This window comes from Mirounga angustirostris, unplaced genomic scaffold (assembly GCF_029215605.1).
Source record: "Mirounga angustirostris isolate CCGP_5_RB_7025 unplaced genomic scaffold, mMirAng1.0.hap1 SCAF_17, whole genome shotgun sequence".
In the NCBI taxonomy this organism is placed as follows: domain Eukaryota; kingdom Metazoa; phylum Chordata; class Mammalia; order Carnivora; family Phocidae; genus Mirounga; species Mirounga angustirostris.
In genome coordinates, this window is record NW_026991725.1 from 50993942 (window position 1) to 51014209 (window position 20268).

The window sequence follows — 20268 nt, forward strand, 5'->3', positions numbered from 1 at the left end:
GTTTCCAACAAGGAGGTTCTTTTTTTTTTTTTTTTTTTTTTTTTGGTAGCCTCCATGCCCAGCATGGGGCTGGCACTCACGACCCCGAGATCAGGAGTCCCATGCGCCACCAGCTGAGCCAGCCCGGTGTCCCCCGCCCAACGACGGGGTTCTTAAAGTTTTGGGGTCACAGGCCTCTGTGGGAACGAGGAAAGCTCCGCGTCCCCTAACCTCCCCGGTGCACACACGCTCCTAATGGTGCACACCGCGCTAGGCCCCGCGGGCCGGCCCGCAGCCCCGGGGCAGCACCCCCGCCCGCCTTCCCTCCCGGCCGGCCCCCGCGCCTTGGGCGGCGCTGCGGCTCCGCAGCGGGCCGGGCTCCGCGCCAGGCGCGCGCGGGGGCGTGCCAGGGGGCGTGTCCGGGGCGGGGCGGGGCGGGGCCAAGGCGGGCGCTGGCCCGCCCCTCGGCCGTGCGAGAGGCCGAGCTTGCTGCATTGCAGCCGCCGCGGCGCCGCTCGGCTCCTCACTCCCAACAATGGCGGCTCCGAGCCCGAGCGGCGGCGGCGGCGGCTCCGGGGGCGGCGGCGGCAGCGGCACCCCGGGCCCCGTGGGGCCCCCGGCGCCGGGCCACCCGGCCGTCAGCAGCATGCAGGGTAAGGAACGCGCCAGCGCCGCGGCCCCGGCCCCCCCGGCGCGGCCGCCGGCGTCGTCGCGGCCTGGCCCCGCGGCCGCGGGCGCCCCCGGACCCGGCGGGGGAGGCCGCCGGAGCCGCCCGCGCCCGCCCCCCGCCCTCCCTCGCGCTTCCCGCCGGCGCCCGGCCCGGCCCCGGCCCCGGCCCGGGCCCCGCGTGCAGGCCCGGGCCGCGGCCTCCGCCTCCGCCTCCGCCCGCGCGCGGGGCCCACCTGGCCCGGGCCCGCCCCCGCGGCCGCCCCCGCCGCGCCGCCGCTCACCTGGCGCCGCCTCGCCCGCGTCCCCGGGCCCGCGCCCGCCTGGCCCCGGGCCGGGCCGCGCAGGTAGGCGGCGGCGGCGGCGGCGGCGGCGGCGGCGTCCCAGCCCAGCCCAGCCCAGCCCGCGCCCCCCGGCGCTCCGCCGCCGCCGCCGCCGCAGTGGGGCCCCACTCAGGGCCATCTTGGCTCCCCGCGGGGCGCAGCTGGAGCCGGCCCGCCCGCCCGCCGAGCTGACCTCCCCAGCCGGCGCTCCTGCGGGACCCCGCGCCTGCAAACTTTCGCGGGGCTTCTGCGCGCCGGGAGGGCGAGGGGTTGGGGGAGGGGCCGCTCGGGCCTGTGCCACCTGTAAGGCGGCGGTGTAGACAGCCGCGGGGCCGGGGGTGCCCGCGTTGGCGCGGCAGGCACAGAATATCAGGACCGGAGCGAGAGGAGCGGATTCGGTTTACATGGAGAGGTGCAGGAAATAGAATAAGGCTGGGGTCCAAGTGGCCCTGCGTCGTGTCTGGACATCCGAGGCAGCTTCCTAATTAATGGCTTTCCCCGCCGGGAATGCGCGTTTAGATCCGTATGGCTCCTGACCGGTGGTGGTGGTGGTGGTGGGGGGGGGGTGTTGTGAAAATACCAGGCCCCAGCCCATCGGGGCCCATTTCCTTAAGTTTCCTGTGGCATTTCGAGGAGTAATGTTATTTTTAAAACGGGGAATCTCAGAAATCTCTTGGCGACTTCAGCTGACTGCTTAGGTTACGTTATTAGCGGAATGCGTCGGGGTACCCTTGGTGGTCAGTGTCGCCATGGTTACTCTTGGATGAAAATCTTCCTAAAGGGCGCTTTGGTCTATCTTAACCGTGTGTCTGGGCGCGTCTGAACCGTGTTAGGCTCAACGGACTATTCCGTGTTTATGAGAGTGTCTGTGATTCAGGAAGCAGAGATAGGGTTTTATTCATTTTATATCTCCCTATGAGATAATCTTAATACACGTAAAGAATGGTGATATACAGCCAGGATGATGTCAGAGCTCAGAGGACACTTTCTGTGCAGGCTCTCATAATTAATTCAGATTGAATTAGTTATTGGATGCTACTGTGTTGCACAGCATACTATACAGATGAAGTAAAATATGGGTATCCTGATCTTACAGCTTTCCAGTCTAGTTGTTGCTGGTGGGGGAAAATGAAACAGCAAAAGGACAACTTAGAATTGTATTGCTTATGCAAAATGGGTGACTTACAAAGCTTATAAAAATAATGCAAGTTTTTTTTGGCAGGGAGCTCATGGGGGAGGGTAGGAAGGCTGATAGTTTGAAAAAGATGTACAAATGTATTCGTTTTTGTTGTTCAAAAGAAAATTTATTGAGCATCTGCCCAGTGCTGGTCATAGAGTGTAGTGCTAGGCATACAGAAAAGAGTGAATCAGGCAGTTGCATCCGTGATGGAGCTTACCTTCCTGGTGGGGTGGGGGAGGGAAGACAATCTGCAGGTAGATAATGGAGAAAAGTGTTACAAAGGTAACAAGCTGGGGGCGCCTGGGTGGCTCAGTTGGTTAAGCGACTGCCTTCGGCTCAGGTCATGATCCTGGAGTCTCGGGATCGAGTTCCGCATCGGGCTCCCTGCTCGGCGGGGAGTCTGCTTCTCCCTCTGACCCTCCTCCCTCTCATGCTCTCTGTCTCTCATTCTCTCTCTCTCAAATAAATAAATAAAATCTTAAAAAAAAAAAAAAAGAAATCTTTAAAAAAAAAAAAAGGTAACAAGCTGGGTTTTGTGATGGAAGGTAATGGGGAAGGGTAGACCGCTTTGATAAGATGGTTTAAGAAGACCTGTCTGCAAAGATGACGCTCATGTTAAAGGCAGAAGGAAACTGTGTACGAAGGCTCTGAAGTGGGAAAGAGCTTGGAGTGTTCCAGGAACGCAAAGGCCTTGTGTCTGGGCACTATTCTGACATTCTCCATTCTTTCCCGCCACCCCTGAGTGTCCGTGCCTAGTAAACTAAACTTTCTAACAAGCCGAACCTATTTTCAAAGGAAGAAGGAGGATGTAAGACTTCTTTTTGAATTATTGATGAATTTTCTTTTACCACTACTATGTCTAGCCTTGACTGATTCAGGAACCTGCTAGTTATATCTTGTTCTTGAGCCTGTTTTGCTTCCTCAGAATGAAGGGAAACACTTGAAAGTCTCAGGATGCTGTCCAGCACAGTCCAGGTTATAGACCATGAGCTTAACAGCAATTTAGGATCTTTTCTGATTGTTTGTATGGTTAGAGTGTAACCTTTCATGCTTCATCTACCCTAGCGACCTTCAGTTTTAGATCAGACTTCAGAGCCTTGGAATGTTTGGTATATACCAGCCCCTTCCTCCAGTCTGCTGCTTGTCACCCCAGAACACTGCCTTTCTGGGAGGTGTTAATAACCCGCCCCTTCAAACAGCTAGTTGTAGGACATAGGGAATACATTTCATCTAACAGACATTAGAGGTCCTTCTGTGTGATAAGCCCGGTCCTGGGCACTGCATAACCCTGTACACTTTTTTCATGTCTTGAGGTTTGTGGCCCAAGTTGGGAATCACTGTTTTCTTAATATCATACTGTTTCAGAGCCAGAGCTCTGGAATCCTGGATTTGAATCCCCTCGTCAGGATTTAAGATTTTTGTGACCTAGGGCAAGATACTTAACTTCTCCAAGCCTCAGTTTCTCTGTTGGAATGTAGGAATAATGCTTACGTCACGGCTTCTGTGAGAATGCACGTAGAGCATGGGCCTGACATATAGTAAGGATGTGATACATGCCAGCCATCACCATCGTTAATAGCAACAATGCTGTTATTTGTAAGAGTGCCATTAATGGTCTCTTTCATTATTAGTACAACATGTCCTAACCCCTCATGGTCCACTACAGTTTCCCCAGCTTCATTATTACTGGGTCCTACCCGTCTCACTAATCTGTTGATTTCCACTTTTCATTATTGAGCCTTTCCTTTAAGAATATTCCTGATGAGTCTTTATTCTACCTGGATCCAGGTAACTGCTCAGTCATGTACAAGCTCTGTGACTTGGGGCTATTACTCACCTTCTCTGAACTCTGAGTTTCTCATCAATTAAAATGGGGATACAACCTACCTGACAGGGCTGTTGTGAGGATCACATTATTAGATTAAAGCACACGGAAGTACTTGGAAAACTATAAACTGTCAGTATGTAAGGATTTTTTTTGTAAGATTTTATTTATTTATTTGACAGAGAGACACAGCCGGAGAGGGAACACAAGCAGGGGGAGTGGGAGAGGAAGAAGCAGGCTTCCCGCAGAGCAGGGAGCCCGATGCGGGGCTCGGTCCCAGGACCCAGGGATCATGACCTGAGCTGAAGGCAGACGCTTAACGACTGAGCCACCCAGGCACCCCCCATGTAAGGATTGTTAATAGTCATGGCTATGTACCTGCTTGAGTTACCAGTCGCTTAAAATGTATAAAGATCTCATAAATACAAGAAGTTTATTTTAGAAGACTTAAAGTAGGGAAAAAATAAAACTTATATAAACTACACAGCTGAGAAGTGTCAGTTTTTAAAACAATTTTTAAAATGTGGTTAGAATAGTTAGAATCTACAGTTGATTCTGAAAAACATGGAGGCATTTGGAAAGGACTTGGTACAGGAAATAGTTATAAAGTATACATTGTAGGTACCTCTGATTCGCTTAATGAGCTGTTCTAGGCAGGCAGTTTTTCCTTTTTTCTTCTTGGGTCTCAGATGTAGATGTCTGACAACACTTAAGGACTAGTCTAGTCCTTGCTTATTCACCTTCACCTGAACAATTTATACATATCAATTTAAGTAAAAAGATGATTGCTTGGTTCTCCTTAAAAAACACACTCACACAGGGGTGCCTGGGTGGCTCAGTCAGTTAGGTATCCAACTCTTGATTTCAGCTCAAGTCTTGATCTCAGGGTCATGAGTTCAAGCCCCATGTTGGGGGCCACGATGGGCGTGTAGCCTACTTAAAGACAAAAACAAAACCAGAAACACACACACAGTAATGTACGGCGTGGCACCTATCGTTAATAATACTATATTGCATATTTGAAAGTTGCTAAGAGTAAATCTTAAAGTTCTCATCACAAGAATACAAGTTCTTTGTATATGGTGATGGGTGTTAACCAGACTTATGGTGATCATTTTGTGATATGTACAAATATCGAATCATTAAGTTGTACACCTGAAACTAATGTAATGCTGTATGCCAACTATACCTCAATAATAAAAAAAATTAAAAGAAACACAACATTTTCAGGTGTAATGATGCATGTCAAGAAAAAAGATTTAAAATCAGTATACTTTTTTCCTCTCAATAATATTTAAATATATAAAATATGTGTGAAACGTTCTATTTGTGATTGTATTAGACTATTTTACCATTTAGTCTGTGGGTTCCAAGAACCATAGGAAGATACCTTTATCTGGATTTTAAAGAACTGAATTGTGCAGACAGTGGATATAGTTCCAAACCCTAGAATTGCTTGCCTTTCCTTCCCAGCATGCGAGTACTATTCCTTTAGCATTTATGTGACATAACCTGATACCAAGTCCAGCTCAGCAAATTGGTCCCCCCTCAAAGCACATTGTATTTCTCTGTGTTCTCTTAAAAATGAGAGCAACCCTAGTATTAAAAGAGAAAAAGTACAAAAACAATGCTTTCAAGATACTGATTTTCTCACCTTTTCCTCTCATGTACCTTCGAGTGAATGTGTACTAAACTCATTTTAAGATGGGATATTAGTTAATCCTGTATTTTGAGTCCTGTTTTCTTTTCTCATAAATTTCTCTATTTTCCTTCCATTTCTTTTACCTAATGCGAGAAGCTGGATTGATGTGGGCTCATAGAGTTTTCCCTGCTTCCTAGGGGTCAGGAGATCATAATCAGCTCCATCATACATAACCCAGGTCAATCTCTGCAGTCTCCATCTCCTGGACATAGAGTTTCCGCCCAAGCTACACAACCTGGGAAACCTTAATTCAGATTTAAAGTTAAGAAGGGAAACTAATAGTTAACACAGCTGTTTTTCACTGTCTTTACCTAATTTGATGCTCATAAGCACCCTTTAGGGTAGGTGGGCATAGTGCCCTTTCATAGGTTAGGGAACTAACTTTCAATAAGGTTATATGCTCTGGTGGAGGTGGGTTTTGACCCACCCGTGTGACTGGTAGCCTTTTGTCTTCTTATTGCTCAGTAACACAGGTTCACACAGGTTTTTTGAGCTCGAAGCCATTTCAGCCATTCAGGTCCGGGAGAAAAATCTTTGCCAGAAGTGATGCAGATTCAGGAATAGAAAGGGGAAATTATTTTAGGTTTCAGTCGGGGGTGGAAGCTCTAAGCAGCCAGCCATGTTTGGGTTGATTTTGGAGCTTTGTTGCTTCCTGATGCTCCTTTATGTTACAGAGTTCTAAACTTGCTGGTGGGTTGACAGTGGCATTTTGAATTAGGAGGCATTTTGATTGGAAATCTACAAGTAAGTAGAAGATTTTAATTAGGCAACGGCGCAGGAGGCCCGTATAGATTCGAAAGGTAATAGAACTCTTTCAACACTATATATAATATGTCAAAGGAACCCATTTAGCATAAGAGTTAATAATTTATGTTGCCATCCTGACTAAATTTGTCATCTGGGGCAAGTGACCGTCCTGCCAATGGGCATGGGTTCGCTTCTGCCCTTGTCCCCTACCCCGGGAGCTCCAGAAAGTCTTCATGTGTTGTCTCTTCCCACTCTTGGCAAGGTAGAGAATTAATGTGTACTTATAGAAAGGTTTCAAGGGCCAGGAGTTATAAGATTGGCCTACCTTGTGGCTACACAGTGAAAGGGACCATTGGTTAGTAGTTAACTCAAGATGGACCTCTTGAAAGAAGATAACATGTCATAACATACACAGCTGGATTCCCCACCACATGGAAAGGTGGTCTAGGTAGGCACCACAGCAGCTTTTTCAAGGCATATTATGTTTCAGCTTACCAAAGATCACTCAAATAAAATTTATAAAAGGGGGAAACAAGAGAAGTGTTACCAGATATATATGATTTGCATTCATTGTCTGACTTTATCCTAAAAAAGAAGTGACCTTAATTGGCTCCCCGATGTGTGCTGGTATCTCTGAAATCTGGCTTAGGTTCCTGCCAGGGAAAGTATCCGCCTTCTTGGACACCAGGACACCAGGCTGTGTCTGGGAAGGACTGTGGCAGAATGTAAAGCCTGGGGTGGGGATCCCCATGCTGTTCTGGAGTCCCTCCCTTTTACCTCTCTCAGGGTGACAGGGAATGAAAGGAGAGGGACTGGTTTTGCGTAGGTGGAGCTGGTTTGATGGGGAAGGTGCCACAGTCATTGCTCACCGTAGGGAGAGACCAGGAATGATCACTATGGTAATAATTACCTGCATTATTCCAGGCTCTGTGTTGGACATTTTAGATATATTGCTTAATCGTCACAAAGCACTTTCAGGTATTGCTGTTTATTTTACAGATGAGAACATCGAGGCTCGTACAGGTTAGATACTGGCCCACGGTCACATCGTGAATCAGTTGCCCTCCCTGGGTGTACTCAGGCTTCACTGAGCAGGCTGGAGATGATAATATAGCATTTAGTTACGTAGCCAAAGAGTAAAGGAGGTAGTCATTGGCCAGAGGCAGGACAAAGGAATGACTTATGAGGACTGACAAGATCCCAAATTAAAAACAACTCTAGAAAGGATTTGATCAGTATGCCAAATCACAAATGGTTTTGGATGATGCAAACAAGCTGGGATTAACTGAGTTAAGGTGGCTCCCCCTTAAGTCTGAGAATGGTGAAGCAAGGAAAGCAAAAGGAAGGAACGCAGCAGGAATCAAATCTTGTGGAAACCGCTCTAAGTACAGTGCACATACAAATTTCGGACAAGCCGAGATAAATCCTTAGATGTTAGAGCCGTAATGAGGTATGCTCGGTAACTTTGCAGTTGAGGCCACATGCCACAGTTTTGAGGTTGAATCTGGAAGGCAGCAAACGACTAGACTCTTCATACTTGTGTCAGAAGGAAGACTTGGTAGCTTGCTCGATGGGCATTACCCAGTGAGGCGGCTCTGATTTTCTTTACACTAGTGTGGCTTCATTCTGTAGTTCATAGTCCATTGTCAGCGGTACCCAAATCTGGGAGGTCCAGGAAGCTGGAAAGAACCTCTGAGGAAGAGGGAAACCCCTTACACCCCTACCCTGCACTCTCTTAACCCAGAGAAGGGGACCGGCGAGAATGCAAAACCCCATGGGGGCCATGACATGGGCAACGTAGGTGCAGACACACCGTTTCCAAATTCTAAGATAAGATTACCTTTTTTTTTTTTTAAAGTAGGCTCCACACTCATGGAGCCCAACACCAGGCCTGAACTCACGACCCTGAGATCGAGACCTGAGCTGGGATTAGGAGACCGACACTTACTGAACCACATAGGTGCCCCATCCTGATATTATTTTTAATTTTATAGTTAAAGAAGGAAACTGGGTCTCAAGTGAAATGACTTGACTTTCACAGTTGGAACTAGGACCCTGGGCTGACATTTCTCCTTTCATGTTTTACTTTCACAAAGACCGTTTGCCCTTTGTTTTTCTATACACTTAATGCATATCATAAACAGCCTTCTATGCTAACGTAGACAAGCTCGCATTATCTGGCAAATACGGTAATGGTGGGTTTTGAGTCATGGCCAGTGAACGGCTGTCACGATTGAGGTTTAGGAGTGTGAGAATGAGGAGGAATGTGGGAAAGCGGGTGGCCCAGGGAGAAGGAGGAGAGGAGAAAGCTCCATTTCTCTCATCGGCTTCCTAACACTGCCATATGTATACTTCTGGATACTTAATCTTAGGATCTAAGATTTAATGCAAGTAAACTCACCTGGGGCCAGATAAAATGAAAAAGACTCAAATTTGAAGCAGAGGATCATGCAGAATTTAGACCCAGGGTACAGACACCAGGATAAAAAAGAGGGAGGCACCTGAAATATTCAAGTTTAACTGGTTACTAGCAACAGATTCAACTGATACCTAAAGTGTGCGGATGGGAAGACAGAATTTAGACAGAATTTCTGAGATACAGGAGACCTCAAAAACGGAACGTATGTGAATGAATATTAATGGACTAATTATAGTATAGCCACAAACTGGCTTTGTATATAGCTGAGGCCACTGGAAGTTCTCCTCACCGTTTCTTTCCCACTGTCTTTCTGTTCTTGTACAGGATTGCTGGTGGTCCCCTCAGTCCCTCCCTGCCCTTTGAGTATAAGGAGCTAGGGGAGGTCTAGAAAGATTTAGCTAATAGCCTTTTATCTGATCTAATTGACAAGACTAAATGGAATTCCAAGGTGAGCCATTCTGTTTGAGTTTGTTTAGCCTTCATTGCCTGTGAACTCTGGGTCTGTTAGCATGTTTTTTTCTGAGTGAGAAATGATGCAGAGGCCTCAGAATCCGTTCACCTGGTCACTTTGTCCATACTTAGATAAAAAGAGCAAGTCTTGTAGTGACGCTTCTCCCTTTTTAGCTGCCTGCATTGATTCTGTACTTAAAGTGGGTTTAATCCCGCATGTGTTAGAGCAGTAACTGGTGACATTCTAACATTGTCAGTTACATCTACCTTTACACATTTTTTCTATTTCTTAAAATTGTCCTGTAACTTATTTTTATATAATTGTGCAGACAGATCCAGCTCATTCTTTTTCCTATACCTTTCAAGTTTATTTATCTTGCTCCTTTCCCCATTCAAATTGCTATTCTGTTTGCCTCTCCAACCACCATTTATTTTTTGCTACTTAGTAGCAACCAGTGAGCTAAAAAGAAAAGAATGACTATTGACTTAAACTTGTTTCAACCTTCCCTTCCTCTCCAGTTGTTGCAGGTGAATTTTCCCTTCTCTCTCCCCAGGGTAGGGAGAGGGAGGGTAGTGGGAGACTGGCTTCTGACCCCGGGGCTGAAGCTCCACTGTACTCTATCTCTGTGTACGTCTGTCTGCTTCCAGAGAGCCAGTTTCTTCTCCTGGACCTGTGCTCGCCTCATTTTGCCCAGTAGGAGGCTGGCTGGCATTTAGTTGCTTAGGCTTCTAAGACCCGTGGATCTCCGACTTTTTTTTCTCTTTCTGAAGTCTCTTCCTGCCGTATATCTGGTGGGGTAGTAAGTTGAGCTTGAGGGGTAGCTGTGTCCAGGTTTGCCCCCAGGACTTCTGCCCGTGAGGTCTCTCCATTCCCACTCCCTCCTGCGTTGTCATTTGTGTGATTAGGTAGTAAGCAGTGGGTTACCTTTGGGCAAAGTAGCTGCCTTAAGATTTTTCAGGTTTTGTACATTATAAGTGAGATCTTTATCTTAGAATCTTAAGCATTTTAGTAATTGGATGGAAAAGACAACTTAAACACATCCTTCCTTTAGTCCTGGCTCTTTTCCTCTAAGTTTTGATTGTGTTTACATAAATACAAGCTTGAGTGATCCTCATTCTGAATTTCCCCATGTTGTTCCCTAAAGCATTAATAAATGCAGGCATAGGTAGACTACTAAGAAAACCAAACCCACTTACACCGAGGGGGTGAGAGCATATTTTGGGAAGGTTTTGTCATAAACAGCCTATTTTACTGAGTGCATTTTACAAAAAATTACATCCGTATGAATGTAGGCATAAGGTATAACCAGGTCCAGCTGGATTTGGGAAATGAGTTCAAGTTCCCGAGGAGAATTCACAGGTTTTCTTCCTGTAACTTGTAAGGTTCTACTCTGCTGTATCATTCCTAGGGACACAGTCTTCTTGTCAGGCCTCCTTTAGAAGAATTTCAGCTCCTCCTCAGTAGTTCACTGTCTTATGCTTGAAGTTAGCAAATTGACTAGAAAATCTTGCTTCACAATTTATGAACTACTTTTGAAGCTTTTGAATCAAAGGTAGCAATTAATCATGAATAGTTCTAAGTCAGTAATTTGAGTTAATAAAAATAACTTGTAATGTGTTATGAATTTGTAGTTTGAAAAAATGGACAAGATTATTTTAAAAGTTACTCTTGACGTCCAGGGGCTGGTAGCTATTCTAGTTATCAAATAGATGTGAAAAATTAAGGTAATGGCAGAATTTAGAATTTAAACTTGACTTCAGCTCCGCTTAATAAAGTAAAGTACTTCTACCCCAGAGAGAGCTGACTTTTTAAGGAAAGCCTATATGTTACAGTTATCACTGTGATGGTGGGGGTTATGTGATTTGAACTGTTCTTGAATTGGTTTTATTCAGATGTAACATAAAAATGCAATGCCCTGTTCTAATTTTGGTTTGTTTGATTTACAGTCAATGAACTGGAACTTATCTCTTTTACTTTAGGCTTTCAGATAAACTTCTGTGAAAAGGCACAAAGTAAGCTACAAATTTTATGATACTATGCTACTTATTTTTTTTCATATCCATCTTGGTATTGGGAATGTGTCCACTGTTGTTTCAACTAACCAACCATGGCAATTTTACATTAAAAGAGCTTCCATTTCTCATTCTTTTTCCAAATAAAAAAAAATTGTGTTGTTATATTCTTGATTGTAAATTGTTCTTGTTTTCACTTGAAATTGAAATAGAAAGATACAGGCATTCAAATGTATGTAAGTATAGAAAGACGCATATAGATATGCAGATGTATGAGAAACTGAGATGTAGATAGGTACAGAAAGCAGACTAGATTTAGAAAGATGTGCACAGTTATAGAAAGATATATTTATGTGATGTAGTTATAAAAAGATATACATAGGTATTTGGACTTAATCATAATTTAGACTACAAGTTGAGGAAAGTTTTCTTTTAATATCATGGTGCAAAAAGTATGTAACTGTACTCAGAGGTTTCATGCTTTAAAATTGATTTTTTTGAACCGTACATTTAGAGCATTTTAACTTTTTTCTTTGAAACAAAGTTTGTTTCTTCCTCCTGCCTCCCCCTATCCCAATATAGACTAGTGTTCTATATTAGGACGCCAGTCTTTATAAAATACAGAATAAGTTTTCTATTTTTTTTTAAAGATTTTATTTATTTATTTGAGAGAGAGAATGAGAGAGAGAGAGCACATGAGAGGGGGGAGGGTCAGAGGGAGAAGCAGACTCCCCGCCGAGCAGGGAGCCCGATGCGGGACTCGATCCCGGGACTCCAGGATCATGACCTGAGCCGAAGGCAGTCGCTTAACCAACTGAGCCACCCAGGCGCCCAGAATAAGTTTTCTATTAAGAAAGCAAATTTTTAAGCTAAAACAAATTTATTTTAAACTTAAATATCATTTGTATAAATGCAGTTTCAAAAAGTCCTCACTCAGGGAGGCTACTCTCCAGTTAAACATAAAATAATCCCAAAATATAATGTACCTAGTTTCATCTTCTGCTTATTCACAGAATGAGGAAGAATGGGGACCACTTTTTGATATACATCATTCTTCCCCCCCCACCAGCTTTATTGAGATATAATTTACATGCAACATTTATGTTAATTTTAAGGTGTACAGTGTGATGATTTGATATACTTATATATTGCAAAATGATTATCACAGTAGGGTTAGTTAACACCTCCCCCACCTCACATAATTAGTATTTCTTTTTGTGCTAAGACCATTTAAGATTTACTCTTTTAGAGGCGCCTGGGTGGCTCAGTCGGTTAAACGCATGCCTTCTGCCTTGGCTCAGGTCATGATCCCAGAGTCCTGGGATGGAGCACCAGGGCCGGCTCCCTGCTCAGCAGGGAGTCTACTCCCTCTCACACTCTCTCTCAAATAAACAAAATCTTAAAAAAAGATTTACTCTTCTAGCAATTTTCAAGTATATCATACAGTGTTGTTAACAGTAGTCACCGTGCTGTACATTTTAGATCCCCCAATATAGATCGTTCTTAAGTTAGTTCAGAGGAAACAATGTTTAACCTAGAGAAAACATTTCTGCTGTTTTAAAATTTTCTGATGGAATCAAAATGTTTATAATTTCCATTGGTTGAACAATGTGACTTCCTTTGAAATGTAGCTAGTAAAAATTTATTTCTTGAATGGTTCACTCATGATAGAGAGTGGGGCAGCTAAGCCCTAGAATAAATTTTTTTTAATTGGTTCATTTTTATCATCCTTCTCTTACCTTTAAAAATATTATGCGATTTCCTGCCCATAATGAACCTACATATGTGATATACATCTAAATGTAATGAAGTTACAACTTCTGTTTTATGCTGTTTTTAATTTTAATACACTTAGACAATTTTTCATTTAAAAGTATTTCGTTTAATGTTTAATATAATCTTTGCTTATGTATTGACAAAATCTAAGAAAAATGCTGACATTTTTAAAATTTAAAGCTGCATTCACATTGTTGTCCGTTTTTCTAACTTAGCCCAGTTGTGGACACAAAACAAGAGAAATGTACTGATTTTATTAAGTTTAAAATTGCGTGTGCAGTGTCCGTGAAAAGCTCTGTAGCTAGATGAAAAGTGCTTCCAGACCATCTAGATGGTTCTGTGCCTTTTCCATTGTTAGAGAAACAGTAGATTGGCAGTGCCACCCACATGGAAGTGTGGAACGAGGAAGCCCATATATCCCCACTTTGATACTTTTGGTTGTTTTCACTACCCCTTCACCCAGCCATCTCATGTCTTCTTTTTTACTCTCCCCACTCTCCGTGGGAGGTTGCCCTCTTTGTTTTCCAGCTTTTGGGATTCAACACAGTTTGATACATTCATTCACGAATCGCCTTTTGGACACCTTGGTGCATAAAGAGAGGGAAATGATTGGTCCAGAAACAAGTTAGGTCCTTGCCCTTAGGGGACTCGCCATGTAGTGGACTTGAGGTGATCCTGGGTTGGTTCGGAGTGTTCAGCTGCTGATGCTATAGATTGACTAGCAGCTGAACCCAGGGTGGGGTGTTGTAGGAAGACAGGTGTACTGGGCACCTTTGCTCTGCTGTTGTGTTCTGAGTGAGAACAGCGCGGTGGGGGGTGGGGATGGAGGGGAGGTTGCAGCAAGTCTCATGAAAGCTGCTTTCCAGATTGGAGAAAGTGGCTCAGAGATCCAACAATGGGCCTGCCCTACTTTGGAGTTAAGCGGAGCTGTCTGTGGCTGGGACCTCAGTGGAAGACTCCAGGGGAGCGGGCACCCATATCAGGGAGGGTTGGAGCAGGGATGTTGGTAGGTATGGCCAGCTCTAAGTTGACAGCATTTATTTTTGTACTAAACTGTAAGTTTTCAGTTGCTTACATACATTAACTTTTTTCCAAGATCGGTCATGCCTTAAAAAGTTAAAGTACGGCTTTGTAATGTTTGCAGACGGTCAGTCTTACATTTGAAATATAGACATTAACTCAATGTTAAAAGTGGTCATTGTCTCTTTAAAAATAAAGGGCTTGAAATCACTAAGGTAGTCTTTTCTCATCTAATAAGGCATACCCTAGTGCCAGAATCTTCTGTTTTATTCTAAGGATGTTTCAGAATTATCAGAAGACCTTACATTTAATTCATAAAGAATATTTATATGTCATACAGTAGTTGTAGGAGGGGATGGGGCTCAAAGAGCACAAAACTAGATATTGTTAAAAGTCAGTGAGTGAGGGGCGCCTGGGTGGCTCAGTTGGTTAAGCGACTGCCTTCGGCTCAGGTCATGATCCTGGAGTCCCTGGATCGAGTCCCGCATCGGGCTCCCTGCTCGGCGGGGAGTCTGCTTCTCCCTCTGACCCTCCTCCCTCTCCTGCTCTCTGTGTCTCATTCTCTCTCTCTCAGATAAATGAATAAAATCTTTGAAAAAAAAAAAAAAGTCAGTGAGTGAGTACAACTGCTTCAAACGTTCAATTCTCCATCATAAATCAGAAGGACTTATTGTAAGATGATTCTGATGACTAATGGAAGCTCTGAAGGATTAATTTTTTCCCATTGTTTGACTTTCACGTAGTTTTTGTTTTTTATATTGTTGCATCACTATTCCAATTAGTTTATTACAATTGCCTGTTAAAGTTAGTGGAGTTTTATTGGAAATGTGTGTGTGGGTATTTACACACACAGTATGAGATTGCATATTTAATTTTGGAACCAGATTTTTATAGAAATTCAATAAAAATCCACTTTGCACCTCATGGTCTTTTTTTTATCAATTATAGTTTGCATTTATTTGCTTTTTGGTTTTCTAAATATATTTGTTTGAGATAATATGCATTTAATAAGAAGTAAATAAATGAAGTTGTAATTATTTAAGACAACAGTGTTATATTTCTTTCAACACTGTTGGATTGTCACATCATTCTGAAGTCTGAATGTAAGACTACGTTAGGGAAAAATATTCTTTCTGATTTAGAGTGCCTACATTTAGAAGGTTGATTAATTCATCATTTATCATTTGGAGATAATGATTTTGTACTTGTAAAGGTGTTTATGTGACTTCTGACCAAGTTTGAATGATCCTATCTCGATGGCTTTAATCAGCTAACCTAAACACTGTTCTTTAGGATATGGTTTGCTTTGCTTTGTAAAATCTATTTTTTTTTTTCTTTTTGATGGGGGGGGATATGCCTAGAAACACTTTTTGAGAAGTGCTTTTATAGATGTCAAATTTACCCTAGTGTATTAGCATTCTGATTTTTTTATTTGGATGAGGATTATGACTTTTTAAGGAGCCCATGCAATAGGGTTGTTGAATGTTAAGACAAGTTTGGGTAGAGTCTTGTAGCTTTTCTGTAGCCTTTACTCTTTTGGTAGCTTTGAAAACATTTTTTAGTGGCTTTTAAAAATTGTTTTACTTGGGAAAGTTTACTTAAACAACAGGATCTTTATTTAGAAAATTATGTGCTCCAGAGCTGACTTTTATTCTTGAAGTCACTAATAGAAATTGGATTACAGGTAGTGATTGCTTTTGGTAACATTGCACATCAGAGTATTTGGAGAAAAAATAGAGGTATCCTAATGACAGATTCTCATTTAATTGTGAAACTACTCTTAAAAAAAAAAAGATTTTATTTATTTATTTGAGAGAGACAGAGAGAAAGCATGAGCGGAGAGAGGGGGTAGGGAGAGGAAGAAGCACACTCCCCACTGAGCAGGGAGCCCGACTCAGGGCTCGAACCCACGACCCTAACTGACTGAGCCACCCAGGTGCCCCAAGAAACTACTCTTTACAATAAGATCCCTAATTGTTTTTAAGTTGATAATAATAAAAAGGAAGCCATAAAGAGGAGGAAGGATGTTTTGTGAATCTTTCCAGAACTTTGAGGAAGTCATTAATAAGTTTACTGCCATGATAAGAAGTATCTATAAAAGATGATGTTTTGCTCAAGAGAGTATTTAACTGTATTGGAGGTAGAGTATGTAGAAAATCAGGGGAAGGAAGAAGTGGACGGAGAGAGTCAAGCCATCCTGCATTTAAACTAAGAGCTTAGAAAATTCAGCTGATTACATTTCTAATTTTTCATTTTATGTTGCAATAATCTATACCCAATGGCCAAAATTTCATCATTTGGAATTTATAAAACTCAGCTAAGTTTTTTAGCAATCATAAGAAACAGAATGCTGCTATGGGAGGCTAACAAGTTTTATTTAAATTTATATAGTTTACATAGAATTTAATATTTGTATTTTAAATTTATATGCTGAAGTTAGTATAAAAATGAGACTTTTGTAGGATTTGCCATAAGCCCAGCTAGCATCCAGAATATTCATCACTATCTTTGTGGACCATAATAAACTGCCAATGGAAAATCCATCTGCTTGGAAACAGTTTTTATACAAATTAAGCCCAAGAATTGTTGTAGTGGTATAATCAGAGTCAAGGTTCACACAATCCCTTTATACCTTATATCATTCCAAGGGGAATGTTGCCTAACTGTCTTTGATCTTCAAAGTGATGGGAACATTAATTCCTCCTGAAGAATGATTTTTATTGCTAGGAGAAGGAAGGTTTTGAATAGCTATTGCACCTTAAAAATCTTCTGAAGAAGCTTAATGTGTGGTATTTTTGAGCAAGAAAAAAGTGAGTGATAATCCCACAGTGCAGAAAGTTTCCCTTCACCGGCCCATTGAACTTCACTACTAGCAGTGTGGGGCTGTTGGGCAGAACTTTGTGGTTGGGCAGCTACAGGGCAGAAACGATGTGGAAGGTTTCCAGAGTGTATTCCCAACTAAATCTCCAGTTAATCAAAGTGGTTTTTAATTTAGCTTATAAATTTAGGGTGATGGTTTTCAAACAAGGTGTAGCAAGTACTTGAGATTCTCATGACATGATTTTACAAGTGCTTTCAAAATCCAGACGCAAGTGTCTAGATGAAAAGGTGTACTAGAAGAAACTTTTACAAGAAATTTTACACAACCCAGGTTGGTGTTCATCTTCTCATTAGGCAGAGTTTGGTGAACATTAATCAGAAATAAAAATCAAGTGTATATAAGCATATTCCCTGCCCTGTAGAGAACCTTGTATAAGGTTAAATAAACAGAGGCACAAATGTAACATTTAACAATACTGGTAACGATAAGAGGCACTGGGGTCTTTAAAGATGAATTCGATCTAGAGCCTACTCTGAGGGAGCTTTGTTCTTTGAGAGACTGAACACGTAGAGACAGAGTGGCAGAAATGATAATAGTAATAGATAACCCATTTGCCGTGTGCCAAACCCTGTTCTGAGCACGTTCTGTTAACTCCTTTAATTCCTATAACCTCACGAGGTAGGTATAATAACTATTATAGAGGAGTAAACGGAAGCACAGAAAGGTTAATAAGTAAATCTTCGAAAGTCAGCCAGCTAATCAGTGACAGGACTGGGTGACCGTGCTCTGGTCACCGTCGACACGCTGTAAACCATCGTGTTTTCTAATTCTTGAAAGAAAGCAGGGGTGCTCCTAGGATTGATTTTCTGAACCAGATGGCTTTCGGGCAGCCTTCACTTGCAAATGGTCATGAGATCCGGACTCATCATGTGTATCACTTCTGATTTTCTGGCCCTGGAGAGTTTCATAGTGTTCTCTAATTAGCCTGGCTGAACGTTAAGTGGAAAGAAAGATTTCTTCTTCTGTCTCTGAAGTTAGGACATAGGGGATCTAGCACTAGGAGAAAACTGTTTAATTAAAAAATATATATTATCCTGGCTTAGACAGACACAGAATGAATTGCTTCAGGATTCTCAAATGACTTTGTGTGTCCAGGGAGCAGCTGACCAAGATGAGACACGAGAGTCAGGGAACCAGGTGGCATAGCCATGCACTGCATGGGGATGGATTTGTGTACAGACTCGTAACAACCCACTGGTGCTCTTGGCAAAAAGATTTATGTGCCTCTGACTTTCTGTCCATTAAGGATGGAAGAAAGAACATTGTTTAATTTTTAAAAACTTGAGATGAGGGCGCCTGGGTGGCTCAGTTGGTTAAGCGACTGCCTTCAGCTCAGGTCATGATCCTGGAGTCCCTGGATCGAGTCCCACATCGGGCTCCCTGCTCGGCGGGAAGTCTGCTTCTCCCTCTGACCCTCCCCCCTCTCATGTGCTCTCTCTCATTCTCTCTGTCTCAAATAAATAAATAAAATCTTAAAAAAAAAAAAAAACTTGAGATGAAAGACGTTTTTAGCCTACCCAACGATGGAATAACCCCCCACGTACCTATTACATCGCAGCAGCGGTTACCGACATGCGGCCTCTCTTATTTCATGAGTTTTCCTCCCTCCACCCATGTCTACTGAAGTGTCTTCAAGCTGACTCTGATTTTCATGATGTCATCCTCGTCTGTGTCAGTCACAGTCTTCTCAGTGATAAGGACTCTTAAAGGCATAACCTCAGACCATTGTCACTCTGGTAAATAAATAAAACAATATTATCAGGTAGCCACTCGGTGTTCAGCTCTCCTTAGTGCCATATGGATGCCTGTTTACCCTTGATTTGTTCAAGTTAAGATCTCAACAAGGTCCACACATACTGCATTTGGTTGATATGTCTCTTCAGTTTCTTTCAGTCTATAGCGGTTCCCGCTTCTCTTTTTTTCTCTTGTCATTTATTCCTTGAAAAAATTGGGTCATGCATTTTGTAGCATTTTGCACATTTTGGATTTGGCTGATTATATCCTTTTAGTAATTAGTGTTTTACAGGTCCTCTTTGCCCTGTAGCTCCTGTTAATTGGCAGTTAGAGATAGAGGCTTGATCACATAGAGATTCAAGTTTTTGGCAGGAACGCTTTAATAGGTGGTGCTGTGTATTTCTGGTTGCATCACATCAGGAGGCATATGATTTCTGATTGTAGCTCTTGTTAAGATTAATCACTGGGTTTAGGTGCTGTCAGTGAGAAAGGTCCCCATCAGCTATTCACCTGATGTTTTTGGCCATCATCAATCATTTTTGTCTGAATTATTTCGTTAGGGACTGGTTAACTCATACTGCCAAACATTTGTGGGCTCTGCAAATAGTAGCTATACTCAGCCAAAAAAACAGCATTTGTGTTTGGGCATACCATTGAAAGCAGGTTAAATGAAGCATTAATCATCTCTAACTTAACCGTACCAGTGTTGAAGAAAATGAACGTATGTGTCTCTGGGCACACACATACACACAGACATTTATTGTGCTTTTCTGTACTTTGAGAGAATTGAGACTGGAAATCTATCTATATACCCTGGAACATAAGTCAACCTCTTCTTTAATCGGGGTTCTTTTTCACTTTTTAAAATCTCTTAATCTCTGAAGATGATTAAAAAACATGTCAAATACTCATTCTTGACATTTTTTGGTGCAGTTGAAGAATCAGTGGGTATGTGAGACCAGTTCTGCCAAATTAAGACCCCATTCCAAACTGGAGTCTGGCTTTGTTTATTAATTTCTATTCAGTTCTTAGAATGCTCAGGTCCTCGAGGGCATTGCCTTCCCATTACTTGGGAGCCAGCATTAGTCATCAAAAGGCAGGTTGGTGAGAATAGAAGTAAGTAAGAGTTCTCATCCAGGATATAAAAAAACCTGGGGAACTACTTGGCCTTCCAGTGAGCAATTGTCTTTCAGTGATGGTATGGTCTTGTCCAACAGGTGTCGTTATTCACCCTGCAGTAGCAACAGTGTCTTCCCCAGCTCTCCTTTTTCACTATTCCTGTGTAGTTACCCGTCTTGTAACTAAATTACCGAAGTCTCCCCTTTATGATGTCCTACAACTGATTTGATCACGTCCAGTTTGTAAATAACCAGTTGGAGAAATTGCCTCCAAAGGAAGCAGAAGGGATACAGTGTATCCTCTTTGAGTGCCATTTATTCTAACCTTTCAAAACCCCTCAATTTATAGAATACATCCATAGGCAACAAATAGTATTTGTGTTTGCTAAGAAATGAAAGTGTTACCTCTTAGTGTTTTGTTTTTTTTTAAACTGG

General features: G+C 42.9%; 1 protein-coding gene across 3 annotated transcripts in view; it reads left to right on the top strand.

The window, feature by feature from the left end:
- Nucleotides 1-475: 475 nt before the first annotated feature.
- The window catches only part of MAP2K4 (mitogen-activated protein kinase kinase 4), a 136256-nt gene continuing 116463 nt past the window's right edge, over nucleotides 476-20268 (top strand). For all 3 annotated transcript variants that reach the window (XM_045889831.3, XM_064583058.1, XM_045889830.3), the window contains exon 1: nucleotides 476-632. In XM_045889831.3, the coding sequence (XP_045745787.1) occupies nucleotides 515-632 (118 nt within the window). In that variant the 5' untranslated portion in view covers nucleotides 476-514. The remainder of the gene's footprint in view (nucleotides 633-20268) is intronic.